The sequence below is a fragment of the Rhopalosiphum padi genome, chromosome 1 (assembly GCF_020882245.1).
Source record: "Rhopalosiphum padi isolate XX-2018 chromosome 1, ASM2088224v1, whole genome shotgun sequence".
NCBI lineage: Eukaryota > Metazoa > Arthropoda > Insecta > Hemiptera > Aphididae > Rhopalosiphum > Rhopalosiphum padi.
The window spans coordinates 29,687,735-29,704,147 of NC_083597.1; the positions used below are offsets into that span (position 1 = coordinate 29,687,735).

The 16,413-nt window shown below is 27.6% G+C and overlaps 3 protein-coding genes across 3 annotated transcripts; 1 reads left to right on the forward strand and 2 right to left on the reverse strand.

Annotated features, from left to right (window-relative positions):
• On the reverse strand, window positions 1-787 carry LOC132918405 (uncharacterized). Its single transcript, XM_060979617.1, has one exon. The coding sequence runs from the start codon at window positions 785-787 to the stop codon at window positions 263-265; it is 525 nt and encodes a 174-aa protein (XP_060835600.1). The 3' UTR covers window positions 1-262.
• Window positions 788-830: 43 nt separating this feature from the next.
• On the reverse strand, window positions 831-2,554 carry LOC132925344 (zinc finger MYM-type protein 1-like). Its single transcript, XM_060989752.1, has 3 exons — window positions 2,542-2,554; window positions 896-2,460; window positions 831-851 (listed from the first exon to the last, which is right to left on the reverse strand). Exons 1-3 carry the CDS (start codon window positions 2,552-2,554, stop codon window positions 831-833), a joined length of 1,599 nt encoding a protein of 532 aa, XP_060845735.1.
• Window positions 2,555-6,556: 4,002 nt separating this feature from the next.
• Window positions 6,557-9,703, forward strand: LOC132925353 (homeobox protein Hox-A9a-like). Its single transcript, XM_060989760.1, has 4 exons — window positions 6,557-6,608; window positions 6,745-6,855; window positions 8,856-9,080; window positions 9,529-9,703. Exons 1-4 carry the CDS (start codon window positions 6,557-6,559, stop codon window positions 9,642-9,644), a joined length of 504 nt encoding a protein of 167 aa, XP_060845743.1. The 3' UTR covers window positions 9,645-9,703.
• The last annotated feature ends 6,710 nt before the right edge of the window (window positions 9,704-16,413 follow it).

The window sequence follows — 16,413 nt, forward strand, 5'->3', positions numbered from 1 at the left end:
CGTGCGCAGACTTTTTGCGCAGGGGATGCCAATATATTTAAAAATAACTCAATTTTTATTATCTCCCTTCAAAAACACACAAATCAGAATTTTTTTTTATTGTATTACATTTACATAACTACAAAGTTCTCAAAATAATAGTATAATAGTAAAATAATAATATTAAATATATATTATAGTATATTATATATATATTATAGTCAATATAAGTAAAAATATAATTTAAACTTTGCATTTCATAACTAATTTAATTAATACTTTATTATAATTCTAATCTTCGGTCAAAAGGATGCAAATGTTTAAATTCATCAATTACTTCGTCATAATTTATTTCTGATGCTAGTTCTTGTTCTACAAATATCAACATCATTGCATCTAATCTTTCTTGCGACATGCGGCTTCTTAATTTTGTTTTTACCAAACTTAATTTGGAAAAAGCTCTTTCGCAAGAGCAACTTGTCACAGGAATGGTAGTAAAAAGTTTCAACGCTTTATTTACATTAACAAAATTTTTACTAATTGATAATTTTTCTAACCACTGATGAATTGTTTTGTTTGATGGTCCTGCTACAAAATCGGGCAAAGAACGTAGAAGTCTTAATTCACCTTCTAATTCGTCACTATTAAGTACAAACTTCCGTGAAATTAATTCAATGTCAAATTCTTCAGTTTTTAGTTCTACTAAACGACCAATTGCACCAATTAAATTTAATGTTTCCTGATTAAATCGATTTTCAAGACCGTTAAACAAATCATCTAATACAGTGAAGTAAACATGACATTTCATCTCACTTTTTTTATCCAAGATGGTATGTTGTGTTTTCATATCATCAATTTTTGTAGCAATCTTCCTATTTTTCACAGGTGGTATCTCAATATTAAATCCATTACAAACAGTAAGAACTTTTTCATAAAGTTTAGAATAGTTATCTTCGTCGTTTCTTAACTCACTAATAGATTTTTTCAATGCATTTACAATAGATACTGCATCTAATAAATTCAAGTTGGGTGCTTGTAATTGAGCACTGACAATTTGGATTTGTATTAATATAGGTTTTAACATATATAATGCAAAAATAAAGTTGAAATTTTTCATTTGACAGATAAGACCATTTGCTTTAGCCCTCACCTCTGAATATTTAGTGTTTTCAGAAATTTCTTCAAGACACTGAATAACAGAAGAAAAGTTTTTTTCTACAGCTGTAACAGCTTCCGCACGACATGCCCATCTAGTTGTTGAAAGTGTTTTGAGAGTTTTCAATCTGGAATTTGTTTCATTAACAATTTTTTCAAAAACAGCATGCCTCACTGGACTCCCTTCAATGAAACTGTAAATTAGCTGGACACATCCAAAAAAATCAAAAACAACCCGGTTTTTATTCCCTAAGCTATCAACCAATACCAGATTTAGGCAATGGCCATAGCAGTGAACATACATTGCAGATGGATTGATTTCTTTGACTTTAGACTGTACACTATTAAATTTTCCACTCATAGCTGAAGCTCCATCAAAACATACAGCTATAACCGATGTCCAATTGATATTTAACTGCGCAATTTTGTTTGTTAAGCTATTAAATATTGTATTAGCATCTACTGCAGTCAAACGTTGAATACCAATAAATTGCTCAACGGGCTTACATAAATCTTCATCAAAGTAGCGTACAGCCACAGCCATCTGTTCATGGTGTCCCACGTCACTAGTTTCGTCGGCCATTATCGTGACGAGGCGATTGTTTATTTTTTTTTCAATACTTCGTTTCATTACATTGTTGATAGAAGTCAATAAATCATTTTGTATATGGTTGCTCAAGTACTTAGCATTTTGCGGCCCTTTTTCCAAATGTTTTTGCAAAGTTAAATCATATTTTTTTAAAATGTCCACAATATCTAAAAATAAACCCTTACACACATCTGAACTTTTTTCTAAGTGCCCTCTAAATGGTTTGCCACTTTTAGCTAAACACAAAGTAATATCTATCAATCGATGCATGATGTTACGATTGTGCAAACGCTGCTTTTCTCTTTCACTAATAGATACTAATCTAGATTCATCCAAGGTAACATCAATTGGTTTACAATTTGAAAAGTTATGATACGCTGTCATGCTAAAATTATGGGAGATTGAATTTTGGTGTTTTTTAAATTTTGTAGTAGAAGTACTCCAATTTTTAAAACCTTTTTGTGAAAAAGCAAAGTCTACTTGTCCGGCATTTAACCCTGGAGCTGTATTAAACATCCGACATACGAAACAAAATGCTCTGTCAAGTTTCACACTATATTCTAACCAGCTAAAATCATCATACCAGGAACTTTGGAAACTCCGTGCTCTATTTCCAAACTGTGTCCTGGGATACATTTTTAATTTTGGTTGGAATGCCCCTTTAAGTATTCGCTCTTTTCGTTCTAACTGAAGAGATGGTATTGGGTTTACAGGATCATCAGGGTCACATAGTGAATCTAATTAGATTAGAAGAAAATACATTGTAAATGTGAATTCAAAGATTAAAATACTCACAATATGTATTTATTAGTTATTACTGTTAGTACACATAGCGTTATAATAATTATTATTATTATACAATGTTTAGACATAAATGTTAGAATTAATTATTAATGCAAATAAATATTTATGTAACAATCTAACAGTGAACACTTAATATACAATTAATACACTCAATGCTAATTATAATTACCTACTAATTAATATTATTACAATTCATACAACAGTTATTAACTAAATATTTATAATATGAACATATTTATAAAATATATTTCATTTATACAATCACATTATGACACTGAAATATTCAACACAAATATCCAACACAGATCACAGGCAATATTGTTTGATGTTGTATTAATACTAAAATACCTAGTGGTACTGGTACATTAACAGTATTTGACCAATTATCATGATCCGTTTTGGGTTGCTCAACAATAACTTTATTATTCTGTGCAAATGGTACCGGATCATCTGGATCAATGTTGACTAAATTAATTTAAATTATAGATATTAGTTCATAGTTTACAAGCTTAAACTAAAACAAAGAAACAGCTCACACAATATAAAATATCAACTTACCAGAATACAGTTTTAATGATTTTGGTTTGAAAAAATCATGCATAGTTTTCATTTTTTTGTTTTGGTTTCTATTCATATTCGTATTCTAATATTATAATTTACAACGCAATTAAGTATAAATAATTAATATTATTGAAATTTGAAATATTTAAAACTGTAAAAGAAAAATAACACCGAATGGCCGAATGATGGCGAATATAAAACAATTAAACAACTCTATTCATCTAGAGTCTAGACAGTAGTCAGTAGTTTATATTTTGTATCCGTGGTTCAAACAAAACGGTTGTGATAACAATTATGATAATTGATAATATTGATAGTTTTCGCTCGAACGATGTAGTTATCAGACTGCTTTATGGTTATTGGTTAGCTTACTTCATGGTTACGACGGTTACGTGACTGGCGTCGCGGTGATATCGTTAGATTATCCCAACTTCTATTATCAATGGAAATGTACTTGATAAAAAAAAAAAGTAAAATACGTAGCCTGAACTGTCAAAAATTACTAAACTGATTTCTGTTTATAAAAACGTTTATGAACTCCTAACTAAAAAATAAAAAATAAAAGCTAACTCCGCAAACCCGCAGGGGATGCCATGGCATACCCGGCATCCCCCCTGCGCACGCCTATGCTGACATATACCTACATATAGCTATATAAAACAAATAATCAAAGTCCATCCATATATAGGTAGATATTTGATAAATGTGTATGTGGAGGAGGCTACCAAATTGTTTTACACCACCTTTACCAAAACGGTTTGCTACGGTCACCAATGAATTAAATGCCTACATCCTACATGACCACGGATTAATATATTAATATATTAATAATTAATTGGCTACATTTCAAATTGTATAACTACCTAATACTATAAACAGACATAAACTTATAAATATTATTTTAGATGGTTTACATACTATGGTAGAATTATATTTACTGGTCTATTATTTGTAATTATAATTCTAAATTTTAATAATTATCTTGCTTGAGGTTTAAATCGTAACAGTAAACGTTTTTTCACAAATAGTATAAGCATCAACTTTACTATTAGTAAATTACTCATTCAAGGGTAATTTATTTCAGTCAAGTTTATTCGTACAAATATGTACATTGATTAAACATTAGTACAACACAAAGTTGATACATTAAAGAAAATATTAAAAATTTAATATAATTATTTGTCGTTTCTTTATTTTTATTATTATTTTTTTACACTCACTTAAGTAATAAGTATATAATAATATATGGTTGCTCGACGACGGCTATATTACACAACAATGAATATATTTTTTAAAAGAATACATACAATGGTCTGGACCATTAAAATAATAAATATTCAATATTTTACATTTTTGTATTATTTATTTTTATTATAGCAGCAAGCAATTAGATACGTGTATACGATAATACGTAGTGTTTTAATATTAATATGTTAATAATATTATATTATATAGGTATGCGTGTTTTCCTTAAGACCACATGACTGTCCGCCGATCATCATGAATAATTCCACTATTCCTCATTGCACGAGTGTCAAATATCTCGGTCTCACATTTGACAGGAAACTCACATGGGGTCCTCACCTCAAGGACAAACGAAAACAATTAAATAGTAGACTCCACCTACTTAGACCCTTACTAAGATCTAACACCAACATTCAAAACAAAATCCTTGTATACAAATGCCTCCTCCGACCCTTATGGACCTACGGCATCGTACTATGGGGCCCCACCAAAAAATCAAATGCAAACACGATCCAAGCATTCCAATCAATTTGTCTAAGCCCCATGGTACGTAACGAACAAATTACTCCATGATGACCTCCAAATCAAAACCGTCCACGACACAGCCACCAATTTCTACAAAAGATTTCATGGGAATCTCTTCATGAACCACAACCACCTCATCTCTCAACTGGCCTCAAAAACTCTTCCAGACAACCCCACAAGACGTCTCAAATGCAACTGGTGCAGAGATCTGCTTAACCATTAAAATACATTTATATAAGTCATAAAATTTTTTTTTTATTTTTAATTCTTTGTAAAAGGTGACTCGATTGCGAGTCTTCCTTCATGTCACTCAAAGTCATTTTATATTATTCTTATATCATATTTATTTATTGTATATAATGTACAGATTATAAATTTTCAATAAACGCCATAATTTATATATAAAAAAAAAAAAGGGTATGCGTGTTATCACTTATCCCAAATGGCAAATACTATAACTTTTTTAATGGAATATATTACATTAATATTGAGAAGCGTGCAGACATTGAAGTTCATGATACCTACTTTTGTTTAAAAAAATTATATTGTTAAACAATTAAAAAATACTATGAAGGAGAAAAATCAAATTTTATTTTGTAAAATCTTAATTAAGTACCTACATTATTTTAAAAACATTTAATTTTACCTTAAAATTAAAAGTGACGTTATTATACAATTATAGTGTATAAATTATAAATTTATAACTTTTTATTTAATATTCATTTTTGGAAAAATATTTTTTTTTACATTAAACATTAGTAATAAATAATAATTACACGTTTAGTGGTTGTCTAATTTAGAGTAATATATATATATATTATATTGAGAATTTCTTATTGAAATATAGATTCCAACCTAAATGGGCATATGATGGCCATACTTATGTATAATTATAAAATACGGATTGACTATAACTAAATATTTTTACTTAAATTAAAATCGGAATTAAAGTAGGACTTTTTCCAACGTATAAGTAATTCATCGATTAAACATATTAGACATATACCGTGTAAATTAATTCAGTTTGCCAAACAGTGACTAATAGGTAGGTAGTATAATATGTACTATCATAATAAAATAGCAGGTAGATGCATTAAAATATGTAGGTAGTGTAAAATATAGTTTACAAACTAAGTGACAAGACATGAACAAAAAAAGCATTCCAAAGATTTTTATTTGTGTCGTGCCTATTATTGTTGGCCACAGCGATGTATTTGGGTGCGTGATCCTAAATATGTTGGTCGACCCGACCCTAATATAATGGTCATTGAACATATAATAATCGTGTAAACACATTTCAGAATTTTAGGATACAATTTACAATAGTTGGGCCGGGCTATAATGAATTAATGTGTATATCCTTAGAAGCTAATATGTCTTATTGATGTACAAATGTGCAGACCGAAAGCGATTAAAAAACAATTTAGATACCCCCGTTAGTGATCGTAGCAATAACATTTCGACAGGTATATTATACCTGGCAATGTCACCACCATTTCTACAAATTCAATTCGAGGGATCAGACGTTATTGGTTTGAAGCACTTATACGTTCATCTATAATAGCACTTAAATAAAATCTTTGGATACTCTCCATACTCTCTAACAAAAATATTCGTCTGCTAAAAGTAAAACCATTCTTATTTTAATTTGTTCATCCATAACTAAAATTATATACAAACACTCGGTAATACGTCAAAATGGTGCCACACAGAGAATTAGATTCGAATGAAGACAAACGTGCATTTTACGGTATATAATTACTCATTTTTGTATTTTAATTTACATAAATAAAATAACCATTTTAATATTACTTTTTTATGTGTGCATTTTATGTATTACAAAATACAATTACTTAAAATTATATGTAATTGTGTTAATTTTGAAGGAAATTCGGTTTTATTTTCAGTTGTGTTTACGAAATCTTCCACCTCAGACGAGGGGTACAACTCAGACAGTTCGTCCAAATTCTCCGGAAGCAATAATTCTCCGAGTGCTTGTATGTATATATATTTATGGAAAAAATGTATCGAAAAATAAATATAATATAATTGATAGCTTTATAGAATAAATAACCACTCATGACAAAGGTGCAGGTCAACAAGGCATCAATCATAGGTTAAGTCCCCCTCCCCACTTTGATTTTGGCGCTTAGTCATAATTACTAGTCCTACCAACAGTAATTAATTTTTAAATTTAAATAAAATGCTACAGCTAATTAGCACTTTTCATTTCAACAAGTTCCGCCTGTAAGAACATTTTCAGCAATGTGTTGCATTTGCATAAATACTTACTATTTTAAATGGTTTTAAAACGAGTGTTTTCAAATGAAAAATGTTTCAATAACATTTTATTACTGTTACATTTGTGTGTAGAAATTGAATAGAAACATTTTAAACCATTTTTAGCTGCCTTGGAATAGTTTTCAAAATGTAATAATAGGTTTTTTCTCAAATAAAATTAAAATTTCAGGTTCAACTTATCTTCTTTACTCTTAAATAATAATTTGTGGACACATATGAATTTTTGATTTGTTCTATACACTAAATCTAAATCTAGATAAATTTTTATATAAATATGTATTTCTTCTACAAGATATAATATGAACCCCAACAAATAAAGTTTATGTTAAACCACCTTTGATGAAAATAGTTAAGACCAAAAAAAGTCAAGGTTAAGTTTTTAAATAGATACAGTTTATTTTATAATTATAAAATAAAAAGAAAAATTAATAATAATATATTATTTAAATTTAAAACAAAATTATTAAATGCATCGCTACTCAATATGAAAATGTATCTTTTTGCTGCTTAATAAATTATAAATTATATATAAATTGATATAAAATAAAACAAAAAATAAATTTAAATATCTAAAATCTAATTGATATAACAAAAAAAAAAAATAATTAAGATAAAATAAATTAATCCATATTAATGTACTTAAATCTGAAATACTGTTTATGCCAGATAAATATAAAACAAAATAAAATTAATGTATAAATCTCATTGATTATAAAAAAATTATTTATTTCTACAATAAATGTGTAATTGCTTGGTTGTCTTTGGTAAACATAAGTATAAATAGTATAATACAAATACAATTTAACATCTTATAATAATAATTAAAATAAATGTATCTATTATTAAATTATTTTTACAGCAAACGTGTAATTAGAATTATGCTAGGTAAGCATAAAAATATGATAAAACAATTTTAATAATATATCTATTTTATATAACAAAATAATTATAATAAAATAAAAAATTAAACATTTTTATTTTCACTGTTAATCTGCAGTAGATGTATCACCTAGAATGTAGGGATATTTTTTATTACCTCCCTAAATTTAGATCCTGCTAAAAACTGTTTAATTAGTACCATAATCTCATCAAATTTAGGAGTTTTCCTTGTTGGTTCTGAAAACAATATCACATTAAACTCTATAGATTATATTGAATTAATGTTATATGTGATTATAAAGCTGTTATTTAAAAATGTACAACAACTAACAAGTAAATATGATATGAACTATGTGATTCTAATTCATACTTCTGACAAAAAAATACCAAAAATAATCATAATCATTGTAGATTTTGATTACAATTTTGTGAACATCCAATAATATGTTTCTAAAGTAGTCTAAATAACTAAAAGTTAGAAAAAAAAGTCTGAATATTTAAATGAATTTAGGTACTAAAAATTTAATATTTAGAATATTTTAAAGGAGTTACCTACTACCTACCTATTATAAGTTGTTTACGTATAATAGGGGCAGCAAATTGTTAGTGCCTTTAGTCATAAAAAAGTTACCCCTTTTTTTATTATTTGTTTTATACAGTCTAGTTGCTCCTATAGCCATTATAATACTCCACTCGATAATTTCGTTATTCCTACATAATTTACTGTAAACCTATAAAACTATAAAAGAATAGTGTTTATTTTAAGTTTATGGATTGTTTAATGTACATATAATTGATGCGATTCTTCTTTTTGCAGACATTCTACGTCCCCCATGGTTACAAAGCACTGCCAACAATGTCGTTCAAAGTTTTCGTAAGAATCGAATGCCACCAATCTTCAACAATCAACAAATAATACAGTTGGAAGAGTCGTATTTGGACAATCAATACTTGACTATGCGAGCACAAATAAATTTAGCTAGGAAGTTGAGGATTAATGAAGATAATATAAAACTATGGTTCCGAAAAAGGCGATTAATAGGTAACTTGGGAATAAGCTAACGGGACTTATTTAGATAATAGGTATGGGGACTGAGGAGACCTTAAATTAATTTAATTATTATATAATAATGTTTGTCTAATGACGTAACCAGAAAGATGTTTTAGATGTCATATTTCACGTTACAGCAAAATATATTAAAACATGTAATACATCCAGTTAACTATATTTATGCAAAAAGGATATAGATTATAGATGTAACATAATATGTTTTAGATAGGACAGATAAATATAAAAAAAATATGTTATCTGGTTCTATTTCATATTTGATATTATTGTTGTAAAGATTGATTATTACATCGATGATTGTGTTAACCCCCCCCCCCCCCGTAATGCAATTATATTAACTGTTTATGCAAGTATGAATATTATTCTTGATTATTAACAGTATATATACTTATGTGAATAATGTGATTTTATTTTTGCATAGACTTTTTAGAAGTGGACAATTATGATAGTTGCCTGACTACTAGTGACGCTTTACAGCACCTGTGTATGCTTCAACAAAAATCTAGCCATCTGCAAGGACTAAGAGTACAATGTTGAGGTAGCAGCCAACCAAATAATCTAAATCTAAACAACATAATATTATATTTAGGTTTGTAAATTTGAAATGATGTCAATTATGTACTCGTATATTTATGTATATATTTAATTTTCTGAAAATTAAATAAAAATGTTTTAACTACTTAGGTATTTATATTTTTTTTGTTTTGTTTTTTTATGATATAATTTACGATTTTTGTGAAAACTATCGAATCAAAATCTCCGGCCTAAAAATCTGTAAATCGGATTCTACTTATAGGTATATTTCTATAGCCGTATGTGATCACTCATAAATCCACATTAAATAATATCTATAACAATAACTAATTTTACATCTGTACATAGTATAATAAGCGTTATATTCGTATTATCGTACTATTCGTACTATATTAATTTATTGAAATTGTATTCTTATGACATTATATAAATTATGTACTTAGTACTTATAATAAGATTAGTAATAATATCTTAATATTTAACCCTTTTTTGGTTGCTTATTTTTAAAAAAATGCCAAGGAAAAAATAATATTGTAAATTTACCTTTGATTTTATCAAAAATAAAAACAACGAATTACCACATCTACTTGAGAGGCTATAAGCATTAAAAATTAAAGATTATTTTTACTATTTTTTTTAATGATAGTCAATAGAACAATTTTCGCGAGCGTTTAAACGTAGAATTTTAATAAATTTCGTCAAAAAGATGAAAATTAACAAATTTTTTGTAGTTAAGAATTCATAACATTTTTAATATTTATATATAAGATTTAAAAATTTAACATACATAATACGAGCCATTGGAGGAAGCTTAATTGCCCCCACCAAAAAATCAACGATAATTCTCTAAAATGTGGTTTGTATTCAAAATAGTTTATAGCACAATTATAGGACATAGACACTTATTGTTAATTATAATAGACCCCCGCGGCCCACTCCAAAATGCGCCTATGATAATACAAGGTTCTTTATTGTGATTTTTGACTATTTCTCTTCAACATTTTTTGTTATTTTGTTGTAATTAAAAAATGAATTATCATTTTCTATACTTGTAAAATTCACCAAATATTTATATTATTATTTTCTATAAAAAGTATAATTTTAAAATATATTTTGACTATTTTTAACCGTTTATAGACATTAGAAATTTAAGTGATTTTTTTTATAAATGTTGATAAAAAAATATTCACCAAGTATAAAATGAAAAGAAAATTGAATGCAACATAAATGTAATATAATATTGATCCCACATAAATTGTCTTAGGTAAATGTTTCTTTAATTGTGTTTTTTAAATTTATAAAAATATTAAAAATATGTCCAGGAACAATTTTTCTTTGTATATGCATTTATTACAAAATTCAACAAAATCACAAAAATGTACAAACTACAAATATTTTGACGAAAACAATTTAAAACAATAAGGTTTGAAAATTAAATACAATATTCTTCATATGTAATTCATATTATATTGGAAATTGGAATTAAAATTTCAAAACTGTCTTAATATTATAATTTTATTTTATAGACGTTTAAAATTAAAATTTGAACAAAATTGCATATTTAAACGATTAATAACTACAATAATATGATATTCATTATTTTGTTATAGTTTATAAACATATCATTCATGCCATTCATTACATGTATTGTTATGAATTTTACTTTACGCAATGATATTTTTCAATTATATAGATTAATTTTAAGGTATTATCTATTTATATCATGAACTTATTCATATTTTATACTGTTTCACTATAAAAATCCTATGTAAGATGGTTATTGACTTTAAGTTAATACCAAACAAAAATATAATATAACATTAACTTTATTTATTATCATTATAATGATTAAATATTAATAATTTAATTAATGTAATGTTTTCGGAATATATTGAATCGGTAACCTACCGTAATACTAATTTCTAATATAAAAATAAATTAGTATTAATGTACTAATGTCAAAAAACATACTATGAATTAATGTACTGAATACATATAATACTGCCACTCTTTGGCGCATTCAAATGAACGAGCTCCGTGGTTTCGTACCCAAATTTCTCCAACTCTACCACGTAATCGCGTGTTAGCGTTTTGACAAGTTTAAGTGGCGGGAATGCGTAGGAACGGACAAAAGTTGGTCGCCACCCAGAAGCGCTCTCTCATGCGCAATGGCCATAGTTTTTTATAGTACGGCCAGTAAAAGTGAACCACGATCATCACGCATTCACGCATCTACCGGCCGTTTTTTCATATTCAGGGGTTCCAGTGGTTCCACCCTCTACATTTGCAAGCGAACAAACAGCTGAAAACACTGTCGCATATTTTAAATTTCGGTAGATTTTAAGAATACAGTTTTTATTTTAATGCAGCTACTTTCCACTATCCGCATTTCAACATTCCGTAAACATTTGACGTTTTACATTGGACTGTTGGAAAACAATTAGTGGCCCTGCTAAAAAAACGGTCGGTAGGTACGTGAGTGCGTGACGATCGCGGCTCATTTTTCGCTGGCCAAAAACGCTGTTTTATTTTATTTAATTTGTTCATAGTCGACATACTTAATCGCACTTTACGTACTTAATCGTTACATGTTAAACAAAAGTACCTGAATTTTGTAAAAGACGTCAAACCGCGGAATACCACATGACAAGTTAAATTTAATTTGTCATGGAATACAATATAAACCATGACAAAATACATAGGCATGTCAGCAACTCGTGATACGCAGGTCTGTGACGTAAGCATTTCTCCTACTAGATGAGTGGTGGAGTGGTGGTGTAGTCATCGGCGGCGGACCAATGAGAAACGGAGAAATGCTTACGTCACAGTACATTGTTGGGCGGAGGGTGGATGCGCGATTCGCTTCAAAAACCGGTATATTGCTGACATGCGTATGTATTTAATATGTCATGATACAAACGGAGTCCCGAATCGATTCAAGAAGAAAACCGCCTATCCATAGTAAGTTCACCAGTGCTCCCTTTACGGTTGTCCGAAAAATATTAACACATCTGATACCATAATTAACAATGATCCAGCAGTGACACCAATGTGAAAAAAGTTATTACAGTGATAATACACTGCTTTCTGACAAAAAAAATCGAAAATATCCCTCGACTTGTTATGCAACATCAGTACATCACCTCAAGTTGGTCACTGGGTAACCACGGTAACCAACCATGCGTATAACCACGATTTAGAGAAGAGAATCTTCAATCTTCTAATTCTTCTAATTTTATAGTATTTTATTAAATAGACAATAAAGTTAAATGCAATGTTAAATAGTAAAGAAATTGTTTTGGTAGAAACTTATGGTCAACATCTCATTTTATATAAACGAGTAGTGCTGAAAACAGATATCGGTGGAAAATGGTACAGTTTTTGAAGAATATGGTATCTCTCACTCATACAATATATAGTTAATAGTATGATAAACAAAGTTAGTTTTCATGGTTGATACTAGAATGCCAGACTCAGAACAATCAGAACACTGCTATCCCATCCCCAATCGATCAACAACTATTTTAATAGTCCTTGTCATAACTCATAGCGTCTAGTTTTTACTAACCTATACTACCCATAATTATTTACAACTAATTTTTTTAACGAAATTATCATAGCATTATTACTTATTTGTATACATTATACAGCTGCGTTTCTCGAAGGTCAAAAATAATAAGCCACAACAAAATGAACCTTTTTATGTTGAACAAAAAAAAATACTTAAAATAATGATATAGGTATACTTAAATAAATGAATAAACATTATAAAATAAATAATTAGTGTGATTATTGAATTTGTTTAATATTTAAAAGTAAATTATTACACATGTCATATGATGGTATTTATAAATTGATATTCGAAATAGTACATTTCGTTTGATTAATCAATTAATGATATGGTATTTTTATTGTTAAAATTTGTACTTAATATAAATAGGGAAATCGCGAAGTGATTGACCATATTTTATACTTAATTTGGGGTCGCGACACTATAAAGGTTGAGAAACGTTGCCGTACAGTATACACTATACACATTATTTAGAAATTACAGTGAAAACTGAATAGATTAGTCCAAAATATTTTAATTGATTAGATTTATTACATTGCATAAACGTTTAAACTGTTAGTCATCGTTCTCTAATAAACTGATAATTTTTGATAAAATGATTAAAATGTGCATTTAACTAATGAAATTTAATATAAATCTAATAATGATAATATAGTTTATTGCAGAGGCGGCTTCAAGGGGGCCTAGGGGCCGCTCCTAAGCCCGCGTATTTCTAAAAATTGTATATTATTAAAAGAAAATTATAAACAAAAAACATATTATACGACTATCGACTATCATAAACACGTCATACGTACAAATAGGTAGATAGAGCCAATAGAAGTATGCGGTATGTACCTGTTAAATATATTATGAAAAACCTATAAAAATAAACTATAACAATATATTAATATAAAACGTATAATGGTATTATTTTATTATGTTTATTTAAAAGATTAATTGCGTAGCACACATTTCTGTGTGGATTACGGAAATACCAAGAAAAATAAGAACAATAATTAAGCCCCCCCCCAAAAAAAAAATATTTACAAGCCTCTGAAACCGTTCTTGGTTTATTGTTACCTAGCAATATTTAATTTTACTATTATAATAAATAAAATACACCTAAATGGCTAAATACTATACAAAAATATATTTTATGTTGCTATTCGTAATAAAAGTAGGTTGGATCTAATTTAAAAACAAAACAAATAGGTATCCTATATAAAAATATTATTTTATTTTATTTAATATTAAATTAGTTGTTATTATAAATTTAAAATCAATATCATAAATTCTTAGAAACCGATGTGAATAAGTTCACGTATATAGTAGAAATCACGGGGGCTAAGCCCCAACCACCCAACACTAAAAAAAAAAAAACTAATAACAATATAAAATTATACATGGTTATTTAAAGGATCATACCTGCAGGTGTTAAAAATTTTAGCCCCTGCTCTCTGAAATCATCATGTACTCGAATTTTCGCCTATGTTCTTGTGGTATAAATAACTTAGAATTAATTTAAATATATTTTGAAAATTTAATTATAAACAGGTATATAATGATGTAGACTCATCGTAACTAAGTTTTTAGTACTTACAGATAATATTTTTAAGTTATAAACTTACAACAAAATAACTATAGTTATTATTATATACATTATATATGTCAAATTTTTAATTTACTAGAGTGTCTATAAAAAAATTTTGATACTTATCTTCAACGATTTTCAAGTTTTTATACGAACAAATACAAATTGGGAGTAACCTCGTATTACATTTTCAAGCCATAGTTACCCATTTAAATTAAAAATGTTGTTGAGTTTTATTTAAGAATAAAATAATTTAACGTTTTCATGATTTTAATTTGTTTTGTAAACATTTGAACTTTAAATGGTTATATTTACAAAAAAAAAAATTGTGGCTATGTTACTCAAATAATTTTCAAGCATTTTGACAAGAAAAATTAAAAAAATGATAATATAATAGAAAAGGATTTAGGAACTAATCCGGTTTCTATTTATTAGAAAGTAAAATGTAATGCACTTATTTCCGCGGAAAACGGATTAATTTTATAAGAAATAAGTTAAAATGTTCGATTTTAAAAATACGGGTTTCTAAATTTTTATAGTGTAGTTATTTTTTTAGCAAATTATTTAATATTTTATTTTATATTATTTGACTATTTGACTAATATGTGCGCAGTATATTTTATGATATTATTATTAACGTAATTTATGTATTACAATATAATATATTTATATTTTATTAGAAAGAAAGTGTAATGCACTTCTTTTCGAAAAAACGGATACATTTAGATATTTTTGACCGTTGGATATTTTGGTTTGAATATTTTGACCAATTACCGTATTTAAGATTCAAAAAAAATCTAGTATCAATATAGAAAAATTTTATGAGCATATGAAATTTATTTTTTTACGAAATCGAATAAAATAACGATATATATTACAATTTAAATATAGGTAATAATATAATGTATCCTAATTATTATCCTAGACTTACAAATCATCTCCGTTCAGAATCATTTTTCGTATACAAATATACAATGATAACTGTCATTGCATTCAAATTTAACATATCCATTATAGTGACCCCCCACTCATCTCCATGTCTATTATACAGCAGAGCGATATCCACTTGCCCACCTTTTTTAATAACAATTTATAACAAAAAGCTGCTCAATCACGATATAAACAATTTAAACGATAGAACGACATCTACTACACGGTTTAAAATGTTTTAATAGTACCTACCTTAGGAATTCGTCGAGTTCAAGCAAACAATCTAATCTATTTTGTGATTAACACCATAAATATTTATAGTACTTAGTACTACTATAGTAGGTATTCTATTTTCCATCAAAGACAGCCTGTAGACTACATTGCTTACCTATGCTTTACTCCAATTAGGATCTATTTTGTCTTGAATTTGGTAATTATGTGATGTATATTTAAAATGTATAAAATAAGTATAGGTTTCTAAATAATAGTTTAACGCACTGAAAATAGTTAAATATCTTACAAGGAGGGAAATAATTTATTATCCAATGACAATTCTGATTCGACAACCTTGGTTACTTAGAATTGCAGCAAACCAGTAGTCGCATTTCCATAGTTCTATACCATTGACCAATGACCACCTTCCTACCGTTACCTAATACCTATTCTTCATAATGCTGATTTGTAATGCACAGATATAA